The following is a 27,727-nucleotide window of genomic DNA, read 5'->3' as shown; positions in this document are numbered from 1 at the left end:
TCAGAAGGTTGGTGGTTCGAATCCCCGCAACGGGGTGAGCTCCCGTTGCTCAGTCCCTGCTCCTGCCAACCTAGCAGTTTGAACGCGTCAAAGTGCAAGTAGATAAATAGGTACTGCTTCGGCGGGAAGGTAAATGGCATTTCCATGCGCTGCTCTGGTTCTCCAGAAGCGGCTTAGTCATGCTGGCCACATGACCCGGAAGCTGTACGCTGGCTCCCTCGGCCAATAAAGCGAGATGAGCACCGCAACCCCAGAGTCAGTCACGACTGGACCTAATGGTCAGGGGTCCCTTTACCTTTACCTAATACAGTCGTACCTTGGAAGTTGAATGAAGTTGAATGAATTTCAACTTCCAAAATGTTCAGAAACCAAGGCACGACTGCTGATTGGCTGCAGGAAGCTCCTGCAGCCAGTCGGAAGCTGTAGCAGACATTCGGGTTCCAAACTGGAACACTCGCTTCCGGGTTTGCGGCGATCGGGAGCCAAAGCGTTCGACTCGCAAGGCATTTGGGATCCAAGGTATGACTGTACTGAAGGAATCACTCACAGGTTAGGTTCACAAGGGAACTCTTTCAGCCCAATATATTATTCAAGTCTTTATTCTGAAATGAGTCAAAATCAGAGGCAAGGGGGTGGGCTGCTTGGGAACCTAAAGAATACAGGAAAAGCAAACATTGCATGGTGTCATACAAAGGGAGAATGAATTAGTATTGAAGGAAACCTTGAAGTGAGGAAGTGAGTCAGTCGCTGGAAGGAAGGGCATGTGAGACGTACAAAGTGAAAGTGACCTTGAGCTGCAAAGTTTGAAAATGTAGGGTAAAGGTGAAACCAAGCTTCGAATTACTTGTAAAAGTTGTGACAGAGTGTATATCTTTTCATATTCGAACGACTTCTATTTTATTATTATTATTATTATTCATAAGGCATTTACATTAGGGGGCACACAAACCAATCCTGGTTGCAAACAGGATAGTGGGGGAAGAACGATCAGAGTACAAAGGCATATTGTATAAACTGGGGTTTCCCAAACTTGGGTCTCTCTCCAGCTGTTTTTGGACTACAACTCCCATCATCCCAAGGGAGCAGGACCAGCGGTCAGGGATGATGGGAATTTTTTGGATACTGATAAATATTACAGTTGTATGACCTAGCAAAAGTTAGGGGGAATGGCTGACGTGCACAGATGGACAATCAGAGCTCTGGGTCATATTTGTGACTGAAATCTCCTCAGTTCCTCTCAGCCTAAAATGCCTGCGTTTCTGTTTTGCAGCCATATAGAGAAGATTACGACGTGGCAAGATCCTCGAAAGACCATGACCCAGCCATTGAACCACATGAGCCATCATCCTTCATCTGCTTCCACCCCTGTATCGCAGAGATCCATGGCAATGTCACAACCAAACCTGGGTGAGTAACAGGATGTTCAGAATGGACAGTGGACTCTGTGCAAACAGCAGCACGATTCCAAATAATAAAAAGCTTCCCCTTTGATGGACACTCAGTATGACAGGTGGGGGGTGATGCCTAACTTCTTGTGATTCATAAACTGATGTATTTTCCCTTCTGGGTTAAGGCCTTCATTGGAAAGCAGTGAGGGTGATATCAGAGGGGGGGGGGCCCTCCCCTTAATAGCTGTTCCTGGAAGTCTTTCTTGTTATCAGGTCATAGTAAATGTGCACACCCTCCAACAGTTTTCTGATGAAAATAGGGACAACCTATCTAATAATAATAATAATAATTATTATTATTATTATTATTATTATTATTATTATTATTATTATTCTTAACTATTTATACCTCACCCATCAGACTGGGTTGCCATTCTGGGCGGGTTCCAACATAAAAAAATAATAATAAAACATAAACATTAAAAAAACTTTCCTATACAGGGCTGCTCAGATGGCTCAGGGGGGGGGGGTCAGATAACTCCATACACTCCAATATTTCTTTAATGAAAATAGGGATGTCCTAAGGGAAAGTGGAAGGGACGCGGGTGGCGCTGTGGGTTAAACCGCAGAGCCTAGGACTTGCCAATCAGAAGGTTGGCGGTTCGAATCCCCGCAACGGGGTGAGCTTCTGTTGCTCTGTCCCTGCTCCTGCCAACCTAGCAGTTTGAAAGCACGTCAAAGTGCAAGTAGATAAATAGGTACTGCTCCGGCGGGAAGGTAAACGGCATTTCCATGCGCTGCTCTGGTTCTCCAGAAGCAGCTTAGTCATGCTGGCCACATGACCCGGAAGCTGTATGCCAGCTCCCTCGGCCAATAAAGCGAGATGAGCGCCGCAACCCCAGACTGGACCTAATGGTCAGGGGTCCCTTTACCTTTAAGGGAAGTGGGACATTCCGGGATCAAATCAGAAACCACCCTGGCTTCTGTAAATCAGAGATGTCCCTGGAAAATATGGACAATTGGAGGGTCTTAGTTTGTGCTATGTTTTACTTTGATAGAGAAACCACATTAACTTGTGAGTTGATGGTATGCATAACCATACACAGATAACTTGGGAGTTCTTCAAGTTCACTTTGTGGATCTGTGTTTGGATTTGCAACGCCGAACCAAATGAGTGTTATTTGTGCTACGATAATCTTCCTTTCTGTTTGCTTTCTCTTGGCAACTATCTCAGCAACTTTTATCTGGAGCATAAAGGGGGAGTGTGGGATTGCTCTCTGAGTCACTGGACAGTGGCAAATGTATCATGAGAATCAAATATAAAGAATAAACCTGAGTAAACCCCCGAAGGCTAGGGGACAATTAAGTGAGTCATACCAAATGGTAATAGTGAGCTTGCTTCCTGCAATATCCTAAGGATCAGAGTGAGTAATACGTTGTTAAAAACTGAAATTAACACTCTTATTGCTTCACACCAATCATGACATAGCTGCCTATACAGAGGTTTGAATTGGCCTAATAAAACATAGTAAAAATGGTAAGACCCCAGTGGAAAATGAAAGCCCATAATTGACAGACCCTCACCCCTCAGATGCACCTCTCGGCCTCCCTGACCAGATTGGTGTATGTACTTACTTAAGACACTTGCATACTTCTTTGCAAAGTGAATCTTTAGAATCACCTCCCATTTGAATTAGACTGATGGCACTGTGGTGTCTGCTAAAAATGAATTTTTCATAGGCCAGTTGACTGTAATAATTCTCCTGCTCATATGTAACCCTAAGCCAGACCATGATTTAGTATGAATTAGCAAACATACAGACTCCTGGAAAGAAGATTGCAGCTGCTTTTCTTTTCTTTTCTTTTCTTTTCTTTGGTGGTTTTCTTGCTGTGCTATGCTGAATGAAGCCATGGTTTGGCTCAGTATATCATCTGAATTCAGGCTTATGGTTTACCTCTCTCCAGACAAACCACGAGCTGTAACCTAGGTGTGGCCAGGTATTTGGGCCTAATGTTGGCTGCTATTGTATTTATTCTTTAAGTTTTAATGTACTTTTAATGTTTTTTGTACACTGCCTTGTGATGTTTACAGGAAAAGCAGTACAGAGATTGTTTTAATAAATAACTAATACTGACCAAAGTGTTAAGACCATTTAAAGAGATTATGACAGAAAATCACAGGGTATTTTTTAGCAAGTGGAATGTAGTATGCTTCAGATTATATGAGCCAAAACTAACCAAACTAAGCAGATGAGGATGTATTCAAGTTTTTAGAAAATGCAAAGTTGTTATTTTGAATTAGTGAATATTAATACAGCACCTGAGCAAATGAGATTGGGGAAGACTAGGCTGCAATTCACATAGGGCTCTGGTTGGTTGGTTGGTTGCATGTATAGTCCCATGCATACTCAGGTTAGACAATGCAATTACGAACTGCCATTCCAAGTGCACAGAAAGCCTGATGGAGAATGCTTCCTGAATGGTTTGCCTGTTGTATTGCAGCCTGGGCCAATGTAGTCACTGAGAATGTGAGAAGAACCTACTGGATTAGCCAATGGCCCATCTAGTTCAACATCATGATCTCCCAGTGGTCAACCAAATGCCTATGGGAAGCCCAAAAGCAATTTCTGAGTGCAACGGCATTTCATCACATGAGCGTGCTATTTGAAAAAAGAAGTGACTTTCTCTTTATTAATCATAGCAGTTACAACCCCATTCACATTTACCCAGAGTAAGTCCAGTTGAATTCAGATGGAGCTTATTTGAGTAGATGTGCATATAATTGCACTGCACGCTTTTCTTTCGGCAATCGTAATTCTATGTAAAATCAGGATCTGAACTGGATTTATAAAACCTGGTTAAGAGGGAACCTGATTAGCATTAACCATGGTTAATACCTACATGGATGTGACTACTAAGCTAGAGATAAAGCTGACAAGGGAAGAGGAGATTCATGCTGGCAGTGGGGGACCACAGCATATATTCCCAGACATTGAAAACTGCCTTATACTGAATCAGACCATTGGTCCATTGGTCTACTCTCAGTGGTGGTGGCTCTACAGATAGGGGACACTCCCAGCTCTAGCAGGAGATGCTGGGATTGAGCCTGGGACCTTGCGTATGTAGAGCCTGTGCTCTACTGCTGAATTATGTTTTGTCTCCTAATTTGCAAATTCTGGTTTTCAGAGCACCGGTGTTTGCAGTTCAGTGGCAGTAAGACCCATTTCCCCCCATTTCCCAATGCTGTAAAATCTGTTTCATTGAGTTCATGTCAGGTATTTAAGCAAGCAGATTTTTTGGAACGCTGCTTGAGCCCCGAAGCCAGTTCTCTTGTGCCAACATCCCACCAGACAACACAAGCAGAATGGAAACTGGATAAGAAGTCAAAACCACCCTTCTGGCAATAGCTGGTTCAAAACCTTTTAGTGAAAGCAGGCTACACCTCTGTCTGTTGCCCTCGTGTTATTCAGCACCAGAGGAATTAAAAAATTCTTTTGAAGTTGTGCCATGAACAAGGTGGGGGCCTAGTTTTTTTCCAGGTCTGTGTCCTGGCCTGCACTTCCAATTACAAACACGTGTGTCTGTGTGTTTTTCTCTTGCACTGCTTCCGATGATGAGATGGAAAGTTTGGCTCTTCCTGTACGGCGTGTTGCTTTTGCTTTATATCTCCCCTGCATCTATGTTTGCAGGGAAGCACACAAAAGTACCTGTGGAGGATCTGTCAACAATAAAGCAACTAAACGGTAGTAACACCGTAGATAAGTCTTGAGGTAAAAAGTGATTGAAATTAACAGTTGTTCTGCCTGGTTTTGCTTCTCCCATTGCTTTCTAGTCCCTGACTCATGCCGTAAATTTATGAGCTAAAGATCTCATATTCCCAGCTCAATATTTCTGAGATCTCTGCCGGTGTGTTTGTCTCTTGTATTTCTTCATGATGTATTGACGTCTAGTGCTTATGGCAGGACCATCTTCTTAACTGCGTGCATTCAATTTACAATCCATATTGATACTGACACTGTCTTACATTGGGTCTAGATTGATTCCTTCTCCTAATATGGTTATATGCAAAGAACAGTTTCCCAGACTACAAGAAAAAACCACCTGTGTGGTGAAAGTATTCCTTCTTAAAGAGAAAAATGGTATAAGAACACCAGAAGAGGTTGCCAGATCAGGTCAGCGGCCCATCTTGTCCAGTATCCTGTTATCGCAGTCGCCAGGCAAAGGACTATGGGAAGCCTGAGGCATACTACCTCTGACTGTGAAGGGAGAACACTGGCTGGTAGCCATTGATACTTACCTCCCTTGAATTTGTCTCAATCTCTTTTAAAGCCATCCAAAATGGCCGCACTCCTATGGGAGCGAATTCCATGGTTTATCTATGGAATGGTTTGTTCCTTTGAAAATGAGAACAAACTTGACAAGTCCACAATAAAACTCCTTATGCAGAGAAACACAACAGCGCAGGCCTGGTGATCCCAGGAACTCTTCTCAGGTTTTGCGCCAATGAAACAGTTGCAAGTGCTGAAGGTCCCCACCTTCCCACCACTCTCTCCTCGGCTCCTCCTCCCCAGGGTCTTTCCCAAATAGTCGCAAACTGTGTTTGCACACAACCCATCTCTGTCCTGCTCTTTTCATTTCTCTGCATGTTCTAGGAGATCTGGTGGGAGGGGAGCTGGTTGCGGCAGGAGTGTGAGACTCCTTGACTCCTTCAGCAGCCTGCCTTATCTGTGTCTCTTGCCCCCCCCCCCTTCTCTCCAGCTTCCACTTCTGCCTCTGATTCTGGACTGCTCTCTGCCACAGCCTCTTCCTGCTCACCAAACCCTCTGGTGCCTTCAGCTTCTGACACCTTCTCCTCCTGGTCTGCTAACTCCTCTCCCTCTGACCATTCATCGTCATCCCACCAACAATCCCCTGGCTCTGAGCCATCTTCCCCTGGGGGTTCCCCTGGGTGCCTCCCACTGCTCCTCTGTCTCCAGCCAGTTCATGACAGAGCCTTCCAAGGGCCACGTGCTAATGGTGGATGGTGCCAGTGGTTAAAGTGGGTGAAGCCAATAGTGTAAATGTGCAATAAGCTAGTTTCTACCCACATGCACCTCTGTATCCTCCAGGACACGGGTGATGCTGTGGTCTCAACCACTGAGCCTCTTGGGCTTACTGATCAGAAGGTTGGCGGTTCAAATCCGCACGATGGTGGTAAGCTCCCGTTGCTCTGTCCCAGCTTCTGCCAACCTAGCAGTTCGAAAGCACATCAGTGCAAGTAGATAAATAGGTACTGCTGTGGCAGGAAGGTAAATGGCCAGTAGCAGTTTAGTCATGCTGGCCACATGACCCGGAAAGCTTTCTGTGGAGGAGGAGGAGGAGGAGGAGGAGGAGGAGGAGGAGGAGGAGGAGTTTGGACTTGATATCCCACTTTATCACTACCCTAAGGAGTCTCAAAGCGGCTAACATTCTCCTTTCCCTTCCTTCCCCACAACAAACACTCTGTGAGGTGAGTGGGTCTGAGAGACTTCAAAGAAGTGTGACTAGACCAAGGTCACCCAGCAGCTACATGTGGAGGAACGGGGAATCGAACCTGGTTCACCAGATTACGAATCTACCACTCTTAACCACTATACCACACTGGACAAACGCTGGCTCCCTTGGCCTGAAAAGCGAAATGAGCACCGCCTTTGACTGGACTTAACTGTCCAGGGGTCCTTTACCTTTACCTTTACAATGTATCATCCAAGCAGACCTTCAGAATGCAGAGCAGATTCTCTGCTGCTGAGCTATGGCCCTTCCTCTGTGTACCTCCTGGTTTCTTTTCCTAGAGGCCTTGCTGACACCAACATGTTCCCGCTAACGCTACTTTGCCTTTCCTTCCAGTTGGCAATTCCGCAGGAAAATAAGAAGAAAGTGCTCCCTCCCCCTTTCTATCCTTTCCACCCGAAAAGGAATTCCGATCTGACCTTCCTACTTGGCAGTCTGCACTGTTGGCTTGCCAGACAGGCTGTAGGCCTCTTCAATTGCTGTTGTGACGTGATTGATGGGCGGCAAGTAGAAAAGCTGGTCTGGTGTTTGAGCTGGATGCAAGGGGTAGAAGTGTCAAAGGAAAAAAGGCCCAATAAGTTGCCGTTGAGTCGAGAACCATGCCACACCGGTTCTCTGGGACAGCTTTCCATATCCGAAGTATTTTATCCTTTGGCTTCCGCCAGCAGTGTTGAACTAATGTATCGGTCACTCTTTCTCTGTCAGCCTTCTTGGCACAGCAGTGTAGAATTTTTGGCCTGGTTCTCATGTGCAAATGACAGCAGAGTGGCTCTTTGAAGTGCAGCCACTTGGAGAGAGCTCTGGTTGGTGAGCTCCCCTTTAAAAAGAAAAGAAAAGTCTTACAATATCTTCAGCACTAGCGGCATAAGTTTCCATGGACTAGAGCCCACTGTATCAGTTGCATCAAGTGTTGCCCTCTGTTGGCAGATTGCATACACACACAGTAAGGGTGGTAACCAAGGAAGTCGTCCTATTCATGCAAGGACACCTTCTAGCACTATGGTAAGTAAAAGGTAAAGGGACCCTTGACCATTAGGTCCAGTCGTGTCCAACTCTGGGGTTGCGGTGCTCATCTCGCTTTATTGGCTGAGGGAGCTGGCGTACAGCTTCCGGGTCATGTGGCCAGCATGACTAAGCCACTTCTGGCGAACCAGAGCAGCGCACGGAAACGCCGTTTACCTTCCCACCAGAGCGGTACCTATTTATCTACTTGCACTTTGACGTGCTTTCGAACTGCTAGGTTGCCAGGAGTAGGGACCAAGCAACGGGAGCTCACCCTGTCGCGGGGATTTGAACTGCCGACCTTCTGATCGGCAAGTCCTAGGCTCTGTGGTTTAACCCACAGTGTCACCCGTGTCCCATTAGCACTATGGTAAAGGTAAAGGTAAAGGTACCCCTGCCCGTACGGGCCAGTCGTGTCTGACTTTAGGGTTGTGCGCCCATCTCACTTAACAGGCCGGGGGCCAGCGCTGTCCGGAGACACTTCCAGGTCACGTGGCCAGCGTGACGAAGCTGCTCTGGCGAGCCGGCACCAGCGCAACACACGGAAACGCCGTTTACCTTCCCGCTATAAAGCGGTACCTATTTATCTACTTGCACTTAGGGGTGCTTTCGAGCTGCTAGGTGGGCAGGAGCTGGGACTGAAGGACGGGAGCTCACCCTGCCGCGGGGATTCGAACCGCCGACCATGCGATCGGCAAGCCCTAGGCGCTGAGGTTTTACCCACAGTGCCACCCGCATCCCTAGCACTATGGTACTTCACTGCAAAATCTGCTCCAGAGAGTTGGGGGAACTCCCAGAACAGAACTGGGGGCATGTGGAGGAAGGAGAGGGAAGGAGGTTCCATTGAGCAACCTGAAGTCCTTGCATGAAGGACACAGCTCTGTGGATACAGCCCAAACTGTTTGTGAATGGAGATAGATAGATATACACTAGGGTTGGCATATGTTCCGAGTTTCCCAGACATAGCTAGTATTTGGCCCTTGTAAACAGCGTCCGGGTGGAAATCGCTGAAATGGCCGGGAAAATCTGGATGTATGGCAGCCCATGTAGAAAGTGTAGACGGGTGAATTTCGTTTTTTTTAAAAAAAAGCTCAAAACCTCATTATTATTATTATTTGAGATTTTGTGTCACTTTTTGAAATATGGCAACCCTATATACACATAACCACACACACACAGGTATGTGGGGTAAGTGGAATCAGAAGTCCATGAAATGCAAAGGGCACTCTCTGTGACAGCTCCCTGCAGCAGTGTTTTCAAGCAACTGCGTTGTGCTAGCACAAACTGCATTAAAAATGGCTGGCATTATCTTAATGAGAATCGGCGCACATGGAGCTGCTTCACACATAAATGCAATCATGACATAGATCTGCCTTCATGCAGCTGCATTTCAAGTGGCCACCCACACTGCTATTCATGTATGAGGTTTCCCCCCCAGCTAGGATTACAATTTGATGTGCTCGATTCTTGGCTGATAAATAAGAACTGAATTTGCAAAAAAAGCATTCTTATGAATGCAGACAAATGGACATCTCTCCATTACCAGGTTTGCAGCAGCACAGCAGGAGAAGTGGAGGAAGAACGCTACTCCTGCCATCTCCTCTCTGGGATGCAGCATGCTCACATTAGGCTGTGTGTGTGTGTGTGTGTGTACACGTGCACATGTGCAAGATATATGTGCTATATATTTGTGTGTGTGTGCATGTATGATGTGATATAGATCTTCTTTTTCTTTGTTAATCACTCATAGCCAAGTAAGATTGTCTTCCATAAACACGGTTTTAACAATGAGTCCGTAAGTGACTGTGGAGGCCGATTCTGGATCCACACATCCTTCCACAGTGGGGATATTGGTTTCCGGGTGGGAGCTGATCACGGTGTGGATTTGCCAAGTGTGCCTTCCTCCTAGCACGTTTCTCCCTTTTGTCCTGAGTTTGAGTGTCTTCAAAGCCCATGGCACCTTTGGTAAAGACTGTTCTCCAACTGGAGCGCTCGCAGGCCAGTGTTTCCCAGTTGTCGGTGTTTATACTACATTTTTAAAGATTTGCCTTGAGACAGTCTTTAAACCTCTTTTGTTGACCACCAGCATTACGCTTTCCATTTTTAAGTTCGGAATAGAGTAGTTGCTTTGGAAGATGATCATCCGGCATCCGCACAACATGACCAGTCCAGCGAAGTTGATGTTGAAGAATCATTGCTTCACATAGGCACACTTTACAATTGTCTATGCTGTATTTTTCACAGCGGGTGGGAAAAAAGGAGATGCAAGGAAAACACAAGCCTCTGCTACTGCCCCTCCAAACTGCCTTGAAAGTGCCCACCTCGAGTGGGGGAGATAGGGCAGGCTTTCTCAGGCTTGGCTCCATCAATACTTTCCAAACATTCTGACTTATTTTTTTCTCTTTCTTCAAGTCACCAGGAAATCCTACAGATAAAAGCATAGTGCAAACCTCTGTTAACAACAATGAGTGGGTGAACCACACTTTCCATATCCTGCCGTGATAATATGGGATGTGACCTTCAGAGGTGGCGATTGTTCAGATCTGGGTACATTAGTCATGTGGAACTTCCAGAAATAAGGAGAATGAACTTACCTTTGCCAAAGCTGGTGTTCGCTACAACAGACCTGAGATTTTGAGAGAGCACGCCCCAGCCTCAGCTCTATCATAGCTTCACCTGCGCTGTGAAAGCTCTTCCGGTTTCAAGCTGTGTTTGATCACTGCAGATCCTGAAATGAACTGGCAGGTGCCAGATGGGGATTGTGATGAATAATACAGTTTTCAGGTGATGGATGTATAATTACTGAGGCACCTGAATCAACTTCTGCCCCATTTTGTAGAAAGGCTTTTCCTTTTCAAAAATGTTTTATTTTTCATTTTCACATTTTACAATATAATCCCACATCTGAGTTAGCAGATCCAATTGAAATATCCAGTCATCAATGACCCCACTTTCTGTGGTTAATTTTGTTACATCTTTCCCCACTGCATATTCAGTTCATATCTTATCCACTAATCATCCTTTATGTTCTATTTAAGTTATTCTCACTGCACATTTTTATATCAGTCCTGCTAGTGATTTCAGTTGTTTACAGTAATTCTCCAGATAATCAATAAATTTTCCCTATTCTATATTAAAACATCTATCTTCTTGGTTTCTTAATCTTCTGCATATGCCATTTCTGCATATACCAATAGTTTTTGTTGCCAGTCTTCCTTAGTTGGAACTGTTTCTTTGTTCCATAAATAATTTCATTTGTTCTTTGGGTATCTCCAAACCTATTATTCCTAAGAAAAAAGCTTCTGGGTTGTTGTTGTTTTAAAAAACAAATATTATTTTCAACATTTTTTCCAGCTTAATATCTATCATTTCCCAGTATGCTTTTGCTACCTTACGAGACCATTGTAGAAATGTGTTTCCTATCACTCCGTTGATGGAAGACCAGGCTGAAAAGATGTTGCTTCACAATCAGAGGGTTGGCTTTAGGCATAGCTACTTTCTCAAATGTGATCCTCCAGATGTAACCGGCAATATATGTGATGTTTAGTGGGTAGAGACAGCCTGAGAGAAAAAGGCCTGAGTTCAAATCCCCACTCAGTTATCTTGGACCAGTCGTCCTTTCTCTTGACCTAACCCCATCTCAGGGTGGAGACACCTTGAGCGCAGAACAAATTGCATAAATTTGAGCGCACCATACTGTAAGCATCAAGCAATTACATGAAGCCTATCCATGTCAGAACTGTCACCAGAGACAGGCCAGAACTGGTGTGCAAATGTGTACACAATTAGAAGGTTAAAACAGAGATGGACAGACTTTAGACTTGTGGGAACTTCCTTCTTGATTACTAGAAATTCTGAAATTCACCAACAACGAACCAGGCGAGAAAAGGTCTCCCGGGGGACAGAGCCAATTATCTACCCCACTTCAGTGAGCCATACAAATACAAAATCTATAAATACAGATCTGCACCTGAAAACTCAACACAACACAACACAACTTAAAACACAAATCTTAAAACCAACCATCAGAGCACCACACAGACCTGGCCAAAAGCAATATTAATATGCATGTTTTGCAGGTGAGGGCTATAGAAGCTGACAGGTAAATGATTGGCAGAAGGACATGATGGATAATCCTCCCCTCCTTTCAATTTTGTGTGTTAAATAATTGGGAGTACTGATCTTCTTCAAATCTTCCAGAAATGTACCAGTGGATTCTTCAAAAAAAAACCTAAACTTCTACCAGCCCCTGTTGGAAGGAGGAATTGAACAGTACACCACTTCTGTGGGGAACAGGTTTTTGGGTGGCACTAATTTGGCAAAGTAAGGTCTAGAGTAATTTTGGGTAGCAATTTCTAGTGTCTGCCACATTCAGGTTTGGAAGGGAATTCCTGCTTCCATCTTCCCGCTTGGCTCATTTACTTGAGTCATTTGAAGCTGTGTATGCTGCATGTACCTTGATGTGGAAAATCATGTTTTCTCTTAGAAGGGCTATGTGCATTCTGTGACTCTGCAGCTGGACCTCAAGGTCTTTGGGGAGACATTTAGCATCCTGAGCACCTTGGTTTTAGAAATACATATTAAAAGCAGGCTGTTGATTCATAAGTCTGAAAAGAGAGGCATGACAGCATGTGGTCAATGCCTGGTGAAAATTTAGAAGCCAGGGTGGGAAATGGACTGAGTGGTGTGTGTTTTTTTTTTTCTGTGAGTGGGGCTCCAACACCCTCTATGTCTCCACCTTCACCATGGCTTGTGGAAGCAAAATAAGTTGTGCAGTATGAGCAGAATTATCTAGATTTCCAAAAGATGCGCATGTTCCAAAACGTAGCTTTGTTTGGCACAGAATCTAGGTCACCTTGTCTCACAGTGCAGACTCTTATATAGGGTGTGCGAAGTCCAATCCAGAGAGCGCAAAAATACCATTCATAAAACTGCATGCCAGTGTCTTAGTCTCTACCCCCCTCACACATCCCACAGCTCCACCTGTGCAATGAAGACCACAATCCTTAAAAAGCTATGCTTGTTATAAGCCCGATTGAACACCCTGGAAGTTACATCTAAGTAAACGTGTAGGATTTTGCTGTCAGACCACAGTTTGCTATATGCAGGAAGCAGGTGTACTGCAGAAGGGCAACTCCAAGGTGCACACTTGCACACTGATCGGATCCATCCAGTTCTTGATGTGGCCTGCTGACCACCCGAGAAAGGTAATATGGCCGCAGTCTCTAAAAACCACCTGGTTAAAACTGTTTTGCAATTAATCCAAATGAGTGGCATTGCACCGGCATCGTTTTAACAACCAACCACTGAGGATAGGAAATGGATGGTGTTTGCTGCGCTACACCTCTCTAGGTATCTGCTCCTAATGGACGGGAGTTTTCTGCATGGTTATTATTCTCCACCCAGAACTCCCGAGGAGAAGGTTCTCTGTGCACGTAGGACAGTGCAGTGTGTTTTTATTTAATACTTTACAGATTTTTGGACCATGGCATACTCCAAACTGAAAAGCAGTATTTTTGCTGACCTTGTTGGAAGGCTAATGCTGTTTCTGGGAAGTAAACGAAACAGGCAGTTCTTTGTTGGCAAGAGCAGAGAGAGAGAGAGAGACTCCCCCCCCTCACAATGTCGTGACTAAGTCAAAAGTGTAATGTGGCTGGGTTTTGCTTCTGCAGACATGTGTTTTTCATCAGACAGCTCTGCATGACACTTGACGCTGGCCAGTTCGTAATGAACTATTCTAGGGGTGGGGTGGAGTACCTTTTCTATGGGGGCTAACCCACAACTGTACTTAGACTCTGCCGAGGCCAAAAGAATAAAAACTGCGCCAGCCATTTTAACAAATGCGTCATTGACGTTTTACACCTGTGCTGATGGGTGTCTCCTCCGCCTGTAGCCTCCGCTTTGCGTATATCCAGCAAATAAATCGCCCCTTTCCACTGCCAAAGGACCATTATTGCTAATAATTGTTAACCCTTCTCTGTGGTAAATTTGTACATGAAACTTACGAAGAATATAGCAAGGGCCTGTGCGAGGCGTAGCTGGAAAGTAAGCGTAGCTGCATTTCCCAGTGGACTGAAGAAAAATCATCTTGCTTCAGTTTACAGTGCAAAACAAAAGCGCATATGGTCACAAATCACACGTTAATCCTGGGACTTAGAGAGGTCAAGGTTGTCTCGTGTGAAGGTGGTTGTGGCCTTGTGATCTCATTTGCGTGCCCATACTGATGGGGCTGAATGCCTTTGAATGCTCAGGTTTATCTTACTTTTCCTTCCTCCACTCCTCCATTGTCCAAGTAGGATTTGAATCCTAAAGCTGGACTTTTTGCAATAAGGAAGGTGATGAGAAAACACACTGGAAAGGGTCCGTACATTGTGCAACTCTCCCTGCGAATCAGTGGGAACGAATGCCTGATAAATAGCCAATGTTGTCTGACTTCCCCACAAGCTTTGTGTAAGCAAGTCAGAACGAATGCTAAATAAATAGCTTATCTGGAAGTGGCCCAAGTGAGGTCGCTTTCCAGCTGGTGCCAAATGAGATCACTTCCCTGTTTCTTTTCCTTGCTCATGAGTCAGGGGGCCAGGAAGGTCAGAGGCAGTTAATGCTTCTGAAAACCAGTTGCTGGAAGTCACAGGAAGGAAGGAGCTCTTGTGCTTGGGTCCTGATTGCTGGTTTCCAACCGGCACCTGGTTAGCCACTGTGAGAACAGGATGCTGGACAAGATGGGCCACTGTGACTGGCCTGATCCTGCAGGATCTCCTGATGTTCTTAAAATACACTTGAAACTCATGGGGCTTTTGAGCCCCTGTAAGTCTCAAGTTGGCTTTAAAGCCATCTGTCCTGCTTCATAGCCTGCAAGAAACAAGGGCAAAAATGTGGGCAGATTTGCTGAATGCACCAGACTTAGAAAACGCAGCCTTCTTTCCGCAGTATGAATGGTGGGTCCTGCCCTGAGGACGATTTCCACCTCGTAGCCTGCAGAAAGGCAAGGGGAGGACATTGGTAGCCAGCCAGCGAGATGCCCTCCATCATCTATTAGCAATTTGCCGTGCCGGCTGTGGCTCATGGGAGTTGTAGTTCAACATCTGGAGAGCACCATGTTGGATATCCCTGCAGTACACATATGGTATCACAAAGAGTGTATCTGGGCCATTTCATAATAAGGCACACATCTGTGGGTTGTGTGGAAATGTGGCCCTTTTTTAAAAAGAAGAAGAAGAAGGCTGTTCTCACTGCATGAAGGCCTCAACTGCTCTCTGCTCCTTCCAGGTGGAATGATTATCAGAGGAAACACTCTGCTGTTCATTATTAGCAGCACTGCTTCAGCTAATTGCTCCTGGAGCAATGTCTGAGCTGCTGCAAAAATAGGATACCCAGTGGTAAGATAACTCACGAATGGTTGCTTTAAAGGGGTAATATTTGCATCTCGTCTGTCCTCCGAAGGTGATCGGGGTAGCTCATATCAGATGGTCTATCCAGGTTGCGGCTTAGCTTAAGAAATTGAATTGCACTGGGTGACTTCAGACCACTCTGACGTCCCACAGTTCTGTTACAGAAACCAGCCAAATATCCCACACTTTAAGCTAAATTTTAAAACCACGCCGAATCTTTCACAGTAGGCACGTAGAGAGGGATCTGCAGCTGTTATAACTGATGTCTCTGATGTCTCTGGAAATTGACCAGTCTAAACTTACCTTTTAACATGAGTGGGTGGGGAATAGTAGGATACCTAAGGAATTGCTGATATTACTGAAAAGGAATCGGTATGGCATACCAGCAGTTTGTCAAACGCACCATTCTGCTATTCATGCAGTTTGCATGCTGTAATCGCAGATGGGCAGATTTTTACCGACTGCAACCCAAAGTAAACCTTGTAGAGGCTATTTGGAAGGGAAGGCGCTCTTTGTTCAGATGGTATAGACAAGTTTCTTAGGGGAAAGTTGGCAAGAATCAGCCACAGAGCTTGTGTTGATTTTCCTTTCTTTTGCTTTGCTTCCTTTTCTTCCTTTGTTATTTGTGAAAGCCCTATAGATTCCAAGTCACTTCCTCACTCCGCGTTCATTATTGTTTTACCCGCTTTGATATGTCAACTGTAAGAGAGAATAAACAGAAGCATTGAAAAGATGTCTAGCTTTCTCCAACACACTTAGTTTACCTGTCGCCTGCTAGTATGGATGCCTATGTTTCCATTCTCTGCTTGTTCTCCTTGAACCTCCTAACTCTTGCAATCTGTCCTCTGTTCTTTCTGCCTGTTCTGCTTACCGCTACCACCCACCAAGCAAGCCCATCAGCCAGGTGTCTACAAACTCAGTTGCCTGGATTGCTCAGTTGGCTAGAGCGTGGTGCTGATAACACCGAGGTTGCAAGTTCAGTCCCTGTATGGGACAGCTGCATATTCCTGCATAGCAGGGGATTGGACTTAGATGGTCCTCAAGATCTCTTCCAACTCTGAAATTCCATGGTTGCATTTTGCTGAAGACACACACCCCTACTTACAAGGCTGTTGTTCTTATGTCGCGGTTAGATCTAAGAGGCAGCTGAGCATGAAAGGGGAGCATGGAGGACCTCAGAAAGAGGGCCATTCCTGAGCTCTGAGAGCAAAATATGTTCAGCTTTTTATTAAACTATTAAATCAGGAGTTCTTGGACATTGTGGATTTTTGACTTGGACATTGTTCGTCAGATTTAATTAACCACTTTGGGGGACTTTCAATTAAAAGACTGAGTCACTTAAGTTTGTGATGATTGTAACACCCCACTGAAAACTTGTCTTTTAATACGGCTTTCACAAAGCATTGGCTTTCAACGTGGTTTGAAGTCGCAATTCAGTTATGAATCCGAATAGATAGCTCGGGGCAAATCCACTAGCACTGGTCCACCAAGTTAAACCATGAAACTCGCTCCCACAGGAGGCAGCGATGGTCTCAGCAACTTGGAGGGCTTTATAGGACAAATTCATGGAGCATAAGGCTATCAATAGCTACTTGCCACGATGGCTATGCTCAGCCTCCACTGTCAAATACAGTGATGCTTCCGAACACCAGTTTCTGGAAACCACAGGAGGAAAACTGTGCTCTTGAGGTCAGATCCTGCTTGCCCTCCCAGTGGCATCTGGGTGAGAACAGGATGGGCTATTGGCCTGATCCAGGAGACCATTCTTCTGTTCCTATGTTCAGAACAATGCATGGGGAAGTGTCACTCATACAGTAGTAAGGACCTGTCAGTGTCGTTGCAAAGCTGCAGATTTTAAAACAGCTGCATTGCTTTCCAGCGTGTTTCTGGGCCAAATTCAAAGTGTTAACACTGGTGTTTAAAAGCCTAGATTAGAAGGGGGTTGTATGCTGAGGACATACCTCTTTGCCTTGGCCTGTAATTTATTTTGGACTGTTTTTGAACCTGTAATTTTGAAGGGCAGGTGCTAATAATAATAATAATAATAATAATAATATACAAATAATTTTCTAAACTGTGTTTTCTCCTTAGTAATGAATCACCAGCACCAGCCGCAAATGACACCCAGTACAACTATATCCCAGCAGAACCACCCTACCCCAAACCCTCAAGCCGCCTTATTGAACATGCCGAATGCCTTGACTTCCCAGCAGCAGCAGCAACAGAAGCTGAGGCTTCAAAGGATCCAGATGGAACGAGAGAGGATTCGCATGCGCCAGGAGGAACTCATGCGTCAGGTATTGCTATGTTTTTAGGCACACCCTGTTAGTGCTGTTGGATCTTCGGAAGATTAAAGAGGTCTGAATTCTGCAGAGTTGGGTGAACACTTGTGTTCAAATAACCATGGAGTGTCCTGGCTTGGGTGTTCACTCCCTCACACAGTGAGGGAGCATGCAGACTTGTTCCTAGCTTCTCCAAATGGCGTATGAACAGACTCAGAGGAAGGGAGGGGGCAGGATGTATATGGGGCACTAATATTCCCATGTGCTTTGCACCTATTGGTGGCTAGTGCCCACATGACCATCATATGGACAGCCTCCCTGTGACAAAGGCTACAAATACTCCCAAGGGCTAGTTCTTAAGTCTGTTTCAGCAGTTTGCGGCCAGCTGTGGAACTGATGTCATTTTACATTTACAGATACCTTAGACTTAATGTCGTTAGCAATTATACACTGCCTGGAGACTTTCTTCATCATGTACGTGTTGCACAATTTTGGATTTCACTTATGATATAAGATTTGGCTTTTATAATGCCTCACTGGTGCTTCCTTTACAAGGCTTTAATGAATTATTATTATTATTATTATTATTATTATTATTATTATTATTAACTAAACTTGTATATAGCCCTATACCCACAGGTCTCAGGGTGGTTCACAAGATAAAATCACAACATAAAAACACAAAATACACAATCAAAGGAAGAAAGCATTCTGAACCATTGCAAAGAATGCTTTTCACAAACTGGGGAGTATCTCCCTTTAGAAGATACTGTGTTTTGCCCCAAACATTAATCAGTTTCCCTAGATAACACAATTCACCACTTACTCCAAGGAGCAATGTGGGTAGGAATTAAATATAGTCCAGTTTTATGAAGGCAATTTTGGCACTGGGTGAATGTTTTCTGCGTATGTTTTTCAGTGCTTTATTTTCCTGCAGTTGCGCAGGTCCATTTCTAAGAATGAACGGGTACCAACTGTAAATACACAGTATTAGATAAGCTTGGCAGTTTCAAAGTTTTTAGCTTTGCTTACTAAATACAAGCAAAATAATAAACATAAGAATTTAGATCGCTCTCTAGGGCAAGGGTAAAGAACTACATCTTCCAGCAACCTGCTAGCATGTCCAGTGCCTAACGATGATTGCAGTTGCAGTTCAGTAACATCTGGAGGGCCAAGCCAAATTATCCTAATTGGCCTAGGCAAAACATTCTGGAAAATTTTTCCGATTCATTTTTTTTAAAATTGAAAACCCACATTGCTCCCTGCCCTCATAGCATACACAGTTAAGCGAACTTGCAAACACATCACACCAATTTCCCATGGTGATCTGTCTACACTTTTTAAAAAAACCAGCTTAGGTTGCTATTCTGTGCTCATTTTCTTAGGAGCTCATCCTAATGAACTTGATAGGGTTTATTTCCGGGTAAATATGCATGGGACTGGGATGCAAAAGATCTAGAATGGGGGTGGGACTGGAATTCTCCTGCCTACAGTGTCCTTTTGCCTTTGGGATTTCTGCCTTAACCCCCTTTGGCTATTCCAGGGTAACATTTGTTTATACTGTATTTAGTAAGGCCGTATCGAATTTCTTGGCAGCAAACAGAGGTATGGTTTCTATTTGTGCAGCGACACCAGTTGGCATGTCGCTTCTGGCGGGTTATTAACTCTCCGTCAGATGTACCAAGGAAGCCACTGACCCTATCAGGACATATCAAAGCGTGGGCTGCAAAATCCCCCTCCCCAGCACAGCCCCATCTTTTTTGCTTTTAAAATAACTAGCCCAAGATATATGTAGCTGTTTATGTCAAATCTCCTTCATCGGAAAGCTGTGTCCATTCAAAGGCCAATAATAGTAAAATGAAATATAAAAGTGGATTCCGTTTTATATTCATGGACATGAATGCAAGCTGGCGGCATTAGGTTCTTCTGTAGGCAGCTATCCCAATGGAGCAACTTTCTCAGTCTTTTGTTGTTGTTGAGAAGATAAGTGCCCCTGATCAGTTTATACTGAGTCTCTCTTACATTTTGATATAAACGTCTTCTTTGTTTATGAAATGATGCACAAGATGGCAAAAAGGATGCAGGGCATCTGGAGGAGCATGCCTGGGGATCCTTGGGTCTTGACTGTTTTCACATGCTAGCAACGCTTCCTGTAGAAGTCTATCCGTTATACTTTATCTGCACAATCAGAATGAATTTCAGGAACCAAAAAGTTGTACCTTGGAAGTCGAACGGAATCTGTTCCGGGAGTCCATTTGACTTCCAAAACGTTTGGGAACCAAGGCACGGCTTCCAATTGGAAGCCGCAAAAGTCGCAACAGACATTCGGGTTCCAAAGAACATTCACAAACCGGAACAATTGCGGCGTTCGGGAGCTGAAACGCTTGTCTTGCAAGGCATTCGAGTTCCAAGGCACGGCTGTATTGAAAAATACAACTTTGGAGCCATCTGGCCCCAAAATGGCAAGTTTTTGCTGTAACCATGGTTTATGGAGCATACGGCTTGCCCCAGAGAACACTGGGAACTGTTGTTTATGCCTCCCAGAGCCACAGTTTCCAGTGCACTGAACAAGCTACAATACCCAGGATGCTTTGGGGGAAGCTGTGTGCTTTAAATGCATGGCACGGATGTGACTTCGGAAGGCTTAGATTATTGGCTCGGCAAGACTGCTTCCAGTAACCCAGCATTGTGTTTCTTTGTTACTCCCTGGTCTGTGCCGCGTTCAGTCGCTTGTTGGATGGAGGCCCCGCTTTTGCACCCTGAAAAAATCCTTAGCCGAGCCGCTCAAGGCAAGTCACTTGGTCTTGGGAGGACGGAGCTGTTCAAACCTTATGAGCTATGCCGTGTCGCAGTTGTGCGTGCTAATTTTAATGAGGAGCAGATTTTTTTTTGCCCCCGCGAGCAGCTTTAAAAAAAGAAATTGTGGTGCAATCCTTGGCCCGCAGCCTTTAATCAGCAGGAACTTTTATGAACTTCCTGTCTGCAGTCTGGGCGGTACTGATGGTCGACTCAAGGTAGCAGACCCCACCCAACTGCCTGAATCCTTTATTGTTGCGTTTTCTTTTCATAGAATCATAGAATTATGCAACCCATTTAAGGGGAGGGAAAATAATGTGTGTTGGGGGGCGGGCGGGCTAGCTGCTAGGCGACTGAAAGGGGGGGGGAAAGGGTTTGGGTAAAAGGGAGTGGAATTATTTCTCCTCCAGTACCGAGTCCCCAACTTGACAGCAGCTGCTGTTGCCTGGCTATTTTACGGCAGTCTTGCTCTGCAGAAATTTCCGACTCGGCAGCTGCCCTGCCTGGAGAGATACGCCCAGCAGCTCTCCAAAGCTGATGGGGTTTCTCCTTCCCCATATCCCGCTGCAGTTTTAGAAGGTTGGGACGATGTTTGATCACTAATCACTTAATTGTTAAACTATGGAATTTGTTTCCACCGAAGAGCAGTGACAGCCCCCAACTTGGATGGCATTAAAAGAGGATCACACAAATTCACAGAGGATAAGGGATTTCTGCTAGCCACAGGGGCTCTGGTCTACCTCCCCTGTCGGAGACAGTATGCCTCGGAATGCCCACCGGCTGGGATTAACAAGTTGATAGGGCACTGCTGTGCTCAGGTCTTGTTTGCAGGGTTGCCATAGGCATTTGGTTGGCCACTGTGAGAACAGGATGTTGGGACAAGGTGGCCCGCTGGCCTGACCTCTCAGGCTCTTCTTATGTGTTCAAGTAGCGTTTCCCAAGTAGCGTTTTGGACTAATAATAATAATAATAATAATAATAATAATAATAATTTATTATTTATACCCTGCCCATCTGGCTGGGTTTCCCCAGCTACTCTGGGCGGCTTCCAACAAAACACTAAAATACAATTCCCATCATCCCTGACCACTGGTCCTGCTAGCTAAGGGTGATGGGAGTTGTAGTCCAAAAACAAGTTTGGAGAACCCTGTCAGCTAAAGAGGTTTGGTGAGCTGAGAGAGCTGCCTTAGTTTCGTCAGTTAGCATGTGATTCATATTTCATGTGCACAGTTGTAACTTAATTTGATTTCTGCGCTCCCCCTGTCTGTTTCGGAAATGAACAGTGTCATCCCATGAACGTCTACCCTGACTTTCTTTGTTCCATGGCGTTTACTTCCTAGTAGGTACATTGAGGACAGCAGCCAATATGATCTAAAATGGGCAAACGGGCTTCAAACAGTTTCCTTGATGAAGCTCGCAATGGGAAGAGCGTCTGCTTCCTTTGCATGCCAAAGATCTCAGGTGTGATTCCCAGAATGCCCCCTGCTTGAAGCCCTGGAGAGTCCCTGCCAACCAGTGTGGACAATACTGAGCTTGATGGACCAATGGTCTGGCTCAGTATAAGGCAGCTTCCTATGTTCCTAGATCATCATCTCACCATGCAGTCCTAAGGCTGGAGTAAATCAGAAGGATGGCTTAACCACCTAGCCAAAACCCATCAGGATTTCTAATATTAAATGACTTTCCCCCTCCCATTAGGGAACAATGGGAGGGAAATCTGAGGGAGACATTCAGATCAGCTCCTCACCTGGTATAATTTTCACCCCAGTTCAGTGGTGGTAATGGTGGGGTGTTGTTGGACCATAAATATTTTGCATCCTTTGGCTCCAATCAGTTTCCCAATACTACCCTGACAATCCACACCACCACCACTTTCATCTGCACACCTATCGCAGCTCCAATGTCAGCTGGGTCAGAGCATCAAATATTTTTGTAGTAGCAGGCAAGGGGGAATCTGATATCCAGTCTCTCTTTCTCTGGCATCAAAGATCTGGTTTATCTTAGGGCTCCCAAGACCCTGTCCAGGGACTGTAGGATTGCCGCATAAGAATGGTTTGCGTTTAAAGCACATACCCTCACAAAAAAGTATCCTGGGAACTGTAGTTTACTTCATAACAGAGCTGCAGTTCCCAGCACCCCATGCAAACTACACCTCCCAGGATTCTTTGCTATAAATGTGCACTGAATGAGTTTCAAATGTATGGTGTGGGTGTGACTTAGAGTGCTGCACTACAGAACAGGGGAAATTGAGGAATACAAATGCCAGGGTGGGTGGGGTGTAATCTGGATGTTTTTTGTTGTTGCTCTCCATCAGAGGACCGGGTGAGAAGGAAGTACAGTGAGGAGCAGCATGAAACCAGACCCTTCCCGCATTCTCAAAGGGGCAATTCAGCGGCTGGCGCATCTGCAGCTATTTCTGCAGGGAAAGGTTCCAGGAAATGTGGCTGGAGATTTCCAGAATCATTTTGCACGGAGTAGATTATGCCAGGGAAGGGCTGTAGCTCTGGGGTAGAGCATCCTGTCTTGCAAGCAGAAGGTCCCAGGTTCAATCCCTGGCATCTTCAGACAGGGTTGGGAGAGAATCCTGCCTGAAAACCTGGAGAACTGCTACCAGTCAGGGTAAAGGTAAAGGTAAAGGGACCCCTGACCATTAGGTCCAGTCGTGACCGACTCTGGGGTTGCAGCGCTCATCTCGCTTTATTGGCTGAGGGAGCCGGCATACAGCTTCCAGGTCATGTGGCCAGCATGACTAAGCCACTTCTGGTGAACCAGAGCAGCGCACAGAAATGCTGTTTACCTTCCCGCCAGAGCGGTACCTATTTATCTACTTGCACTTTGACGTGCTTTCGAACTGCTAGGTTGGCAGGAGCAGGGACCGAGCAACGGGAGCTCACGCCTGTCACGGGGATTTGAACCGCCGACCTTCTGATCGGCAAGCCCTAGACTCTGTGGGTTAACCCACAGCGCCACCCACGTCCCTGCCAGTCAGTGTAGACAATACTAAACTAGATGGCCCAATGGTCTAACTCAGTATAAGGCACCTGTTCCTTCTCTCTCTGTTTGTGTGTGTTTAAAGAAAGAGGTGTGTGTGTGTGTGTGTGTGTGTGTGTGTGTGTGTGTGTGGAGAGAGACAGTGAACACTTGAGCATGCTGCAGCCCCTTTGAAGCATTTACAATGTTTTGGCAGCCTCTACAGAAACTGCCAAAAGAGCAGGTCTCCAGCTGCTGCTGCAATGGGAGGCATTTAAATGCTGCAGCAACATCACACAGCTGCCTTCATCTCCCCTTTCTGTGTTTTTTTCCTTGACTCCTCTCCTCTTTGCTTTCTGGAAGATGGTTGTACTCACAGCACCACCACCAAAGAGAACAGACTGCAACGGCTGCCAAAGGTCATTTTTTTAAAAAAGAAAAGAAGGTGTCAATGATTGAGCATGTCATGATTGGCCCGCAGGAGGGACTCCTTTTGCCAGATGACTTGCTGCTCTCCCAGAAGTGTCATGTCTGGTTCTGTGTGCTCACAGACCTGTCATCCACTTGGCACTGCCGTAGCAGACCCGAAACACCCCTCATTAAAGTCTTCTTTTGCTCCAAAGCAGGGGTGAAGAAGGCCATTCCCTTCCAGAATAGGAGGTGGGACACATTCCTGCGGTGCAAAAGAGGGTAGAGGAATGAACTTGAGTTCTACCTTCTGTACAGTAGGCTAGTTTCTTCTCTCTCAATCTCTCTTTCTCTCTCTCTCTCTCTCTCTCTCCTGAATCAGACCAGGCGTACAGTCCACACAGGCAGAGAAACACTCATGAAGACTTGAGGTTTTCCCATACGTGCTGTAAACTCTGACATTGACTAGCCCTACCATGAGGCAGAGTGAGGCCTTACATTTTAAAGCAGCGTCATACTACCGCAACTTCCCCCAAAGAATCCAGGGGTCTCCTAACAACACTCCACACCCTTAACAAAAGCCACTCTGTGACTGGGAATTTTGAAGCCTGGTCACTTGAATCCTAGTCTAACACGCTAACTCACCCTTCTCCCAACAAGATGCTTTGGACTACAACTCCCACAATCCCTCACTGTTGGTTGCGTTTGCTCAGGCTGATGGGAGTTGGAGTCTAGCAACCTCTGGAATGACAAAAGTTGTCCTGTGGCCAGAGTTCTTCGACCTTGGCTCCCCAGATGTTGCTGGACTCAGACCCCCACCAGCACCAGCCTGCATAGCCAGCAGATGGTGAAAGGTAGTCCAACAACATCTGGAGGCAGAAGATTGAAGGATGCTAGTATAGGCAAGGCTTTTGGCCTAGTTCAAGAGTGCCACAGAGCTTCCACTGCTTGTATTACAGAAGGTACCTGAGCTTTATAGCCATGGGGGTGAGCAACCTGTGGCCCATGACCTAATTCCATGTGGGGGGGTGAGGAGGGGGGAAAGGTTAGCAGAGAGAGGGGGGTGCCCTGCCCTATTTTCTCCTCTGGCCCCACCCATCTCCGGCATGTGCCCACCCCCTGAAACATCACTGCCTGAGAGAATGCAGCCACTGGCAGGGAAAAAGGTTTCCCACCCATACTTTAAATGGGGAGCACGTAATAAGGAAGTCTGCCAGCTGAAATTTAGGTGGCAGCCTTTGAACATCATTGTGTGAAGCAGCCCCAGGCAAGCAGACTAGCCTTGCCAGCGATGCAAGCGAGGAACCCAGCCCTACACCACATTCCACGTGTTCAGTTGCAAATTATTTGTGTGTTCTCCAATTTTGCAAATCTACGCAACGGAGGCAAGAGCCTTGGTCATAGATCCTAGGCCACAGCTTCCCCGAGAGCTCCTGAGAAGAGCAAAGGAAGGGAAAATCAATGTGTGTGTTGGGGGTGGGGGGGTGGGGAGAGGCATTGGGTGGCTTCGGTTTTTCCCCATATCATGATTTTTGCCAGTCCCTGCTCTTGTGATTTGCTGCCCGCTGCAAGAAGGCAGGGGAGAACTGAGCTGGTAGAGGGGCTGCAGAAATTGAGAGAAGCATTGGCTGGCTTCACGGTTTTTCCCACATTGCGATTTTTGCATAGCGCGTGCGCGTGCACACACACACACACATCATTATTCTCAATATATTGCCAGGTCAAAAAATATGAAACCGATATCATGATATGGACTTCAAACCGGTTTGGATGATATATTGCCTAGCCCCCTTCAATTAAAACACAAGCACTTATTGATGTACATTAAGTGATTTTGGTGAAAGCATGAAAACGACAGGTTTTTCTGAAGTCTCAAAGGCACAGTTTGAATTTAGCCATCCGAGAGGAGGGTGCCAGATGTACCGCGTCAGCATCCCAAACTAGGTTTGGTTCCCATTTGCATTCCAGAAGCAGCGTCATTAGATTTCCAGGGTGAGAAGTAATTAAATCTGCTCAGCTGGACAACAGGAAATAGCCAGTGATATTATATTTCATATACATACTGTGATACTTACTGCCACTTCATTAGGTGTAGTACACACAGCAGGTTTGAGCAAATGTGAGCCGTCTGAGATTCCTTTGTGCTGGGAGAAAAGAAGGGGGAAGCAGGTTTTAATTGTTTGATAGTTACCTTGTCCTGAAGTGGCAAAGAGCTTGAATGTAAAGGTGCAGAGACACATGCAACTGCCCCCCCCCCAATGGCAGGTTTTGTGTTATTTCATGACTGTTGCTGCTGTGAGTCAACGGGTGCAAGCGTAAGATTATAAATGGAGTGAAGCAATAACAAATATTCAATTGCCCACATTCCCATCATACATTCACAGGGAACTCTGGGAATTATGAGTTTATGCAGGAGAAATTCCGAGTGGATTATGCCCACAGACAAACTTGCAGACCTGTAAACTTAGAATTGCAATGTGCTATATTTTTTAACTTTTCATATTTTTTTGCTACAATCTGTAGTTGGATCAGTATGCAATCAGTTGTGTAGACGACTCTCAAAAGAAATAGGGATTCTCTGCTGTTTCCTATTACAGTGGTACCTTGGGTTACATACGCTTCAGGTTACAGACTCCGCTAACCCAGAAATATTACCTCAGGTTAAGAACTTTGCTTCAGGGTGAGAACAGAAATCGTGCTGCTGCGGCGCAGCGGCAGCAGGAGGCCCCATTAGCTAAAGTGGTGCTTCAGGTTAAGAACAGTTTCAGGTTAAGAACGGACCTCTGGAACGAATTAAGTACTTAACCTGAGCTACCACTGTAATAGAAGTTCCTTTTGTATTTTTCCTTAGGGAATACAAGTACAAATGGGAACACACCCTGTGTCATCATCTTTTCCCCCACTTGGTGTCACTGTCACATTACAAAAAACAACAACACAGACATTCCTGGCATTCTGTCGTGTACTTCCTGTATAGAAGTTTTGCATGCTTACTTCCTCCTTAGTCAGTTATTATATTCCGAATAAAGGAAAGGAAACAAGGTGTGCTGCTGCACATTAACTGTAGGTCATCCTGGCACAAATTGTACCCACTTGCTAGTTCCTAGGTATGAGCAGCAAACTCCATGTCAAAATCAATTGATGCATGCATGCTGTCTTAACTTTCGTATCATGGGCTTCCTGCATTGTCTTACATCACTGCAAATCAGCAGTCGCTCCAGGAAATAATGATGCACCTACTGAGATCAGTATGTGGACATTTTTTAAATGCTTCTTTGGGACTGCCTGTTGAGAAGCTTATGTCTGTGTTAGTGAAATTCTGTAAAGTAATGAATCACCTCTTTCCCCAACCCCTCTGCCTTCCTTTTCTAGTCTGTGAAATAACAGAGGGTATTTGTTTCCAGCAAAAGGGACCAGGGTTTGGAAAAGAAATTGGGCAGATCCAGCAATCCTACCTCATTTTGTTGTTGCATGTTTGTTTGTTGTTATTAATTTGATTTATTACCCGCCTTTTACCACACCGTCCCAGGGAAGGTCACAACGATTTAAAATGCAACATTAAACACAGTTTATGTGGGAGTAAGGCCTATTGAATTCAGTTAGGATCTCCACTTAAAATATTTGCAACGCCTTGTAACATTTGTGATCTGCAGGCCGTTAGTAAGTCATGGCAATTTTGTGTCTATGCATGTGTATGCCCTGTACACTTGAGTGGTCGTTCCCATACTCCCCCTGTCCCCACGGATCACTTGGAACATTTCTAATGGACTGCTTACTGATTTTTTTTGCCTGTTGTAGCAATTGCAAGGTGCAGTGCTAGATCCTGTATGATTTTAAATGGTGCTTTTGCAAACAATGCCGCTGAACACCTGAAAGAAGTTTGTGGACCACTGGTGTTCCACGGACCACCTGCGCTAGAGCTAAGGTGCCTTGGTTCCTGACTTAGACATTTTATCATCTAGAG

At 45.4% G+C, this 27,727-nt stretch overlaps 1 protein-coding gene across 1 annotated transcript in view; it reads left to right on the top strand.

Annotated features, from left to right (window-relative positions):
* The window catches only part of WWTR1 (WW domain containing transcription regulator 1), a 91,933-nt gene that overhangs the window by 54,394 nt on the left and 9,812 nt on the right, over positions 1-27,727 (top strand). The window contains exons 2-3 of the mRNA XM_079978165.1: positions 1,271-1,407; positions 17,399-17,604. Of these exons, the coding sequence (XP_079834291.1) occupies positions 1,271-1,407; positions 17,399-17,604 (343 nt within the window). The remainder of the gene's footprint in view (positions 1-1,270; positions 1,408-17,398; positions 17,605-27,727) is intronic.

Source organism: Podarcis cretensis, assembly GCF_951804945.1.
Source record: "Podarcis cretensis genome assembly, chromosome: 5".
NCBI lineage: Eukaryota > Metazoa > Chordata > Lepidosauria > Squamata > Lacertidae > Podarcis > Podarcis cretensis.
This window is presented reverse-complemented; position numbering and strand designations above follow the sequence as displayed.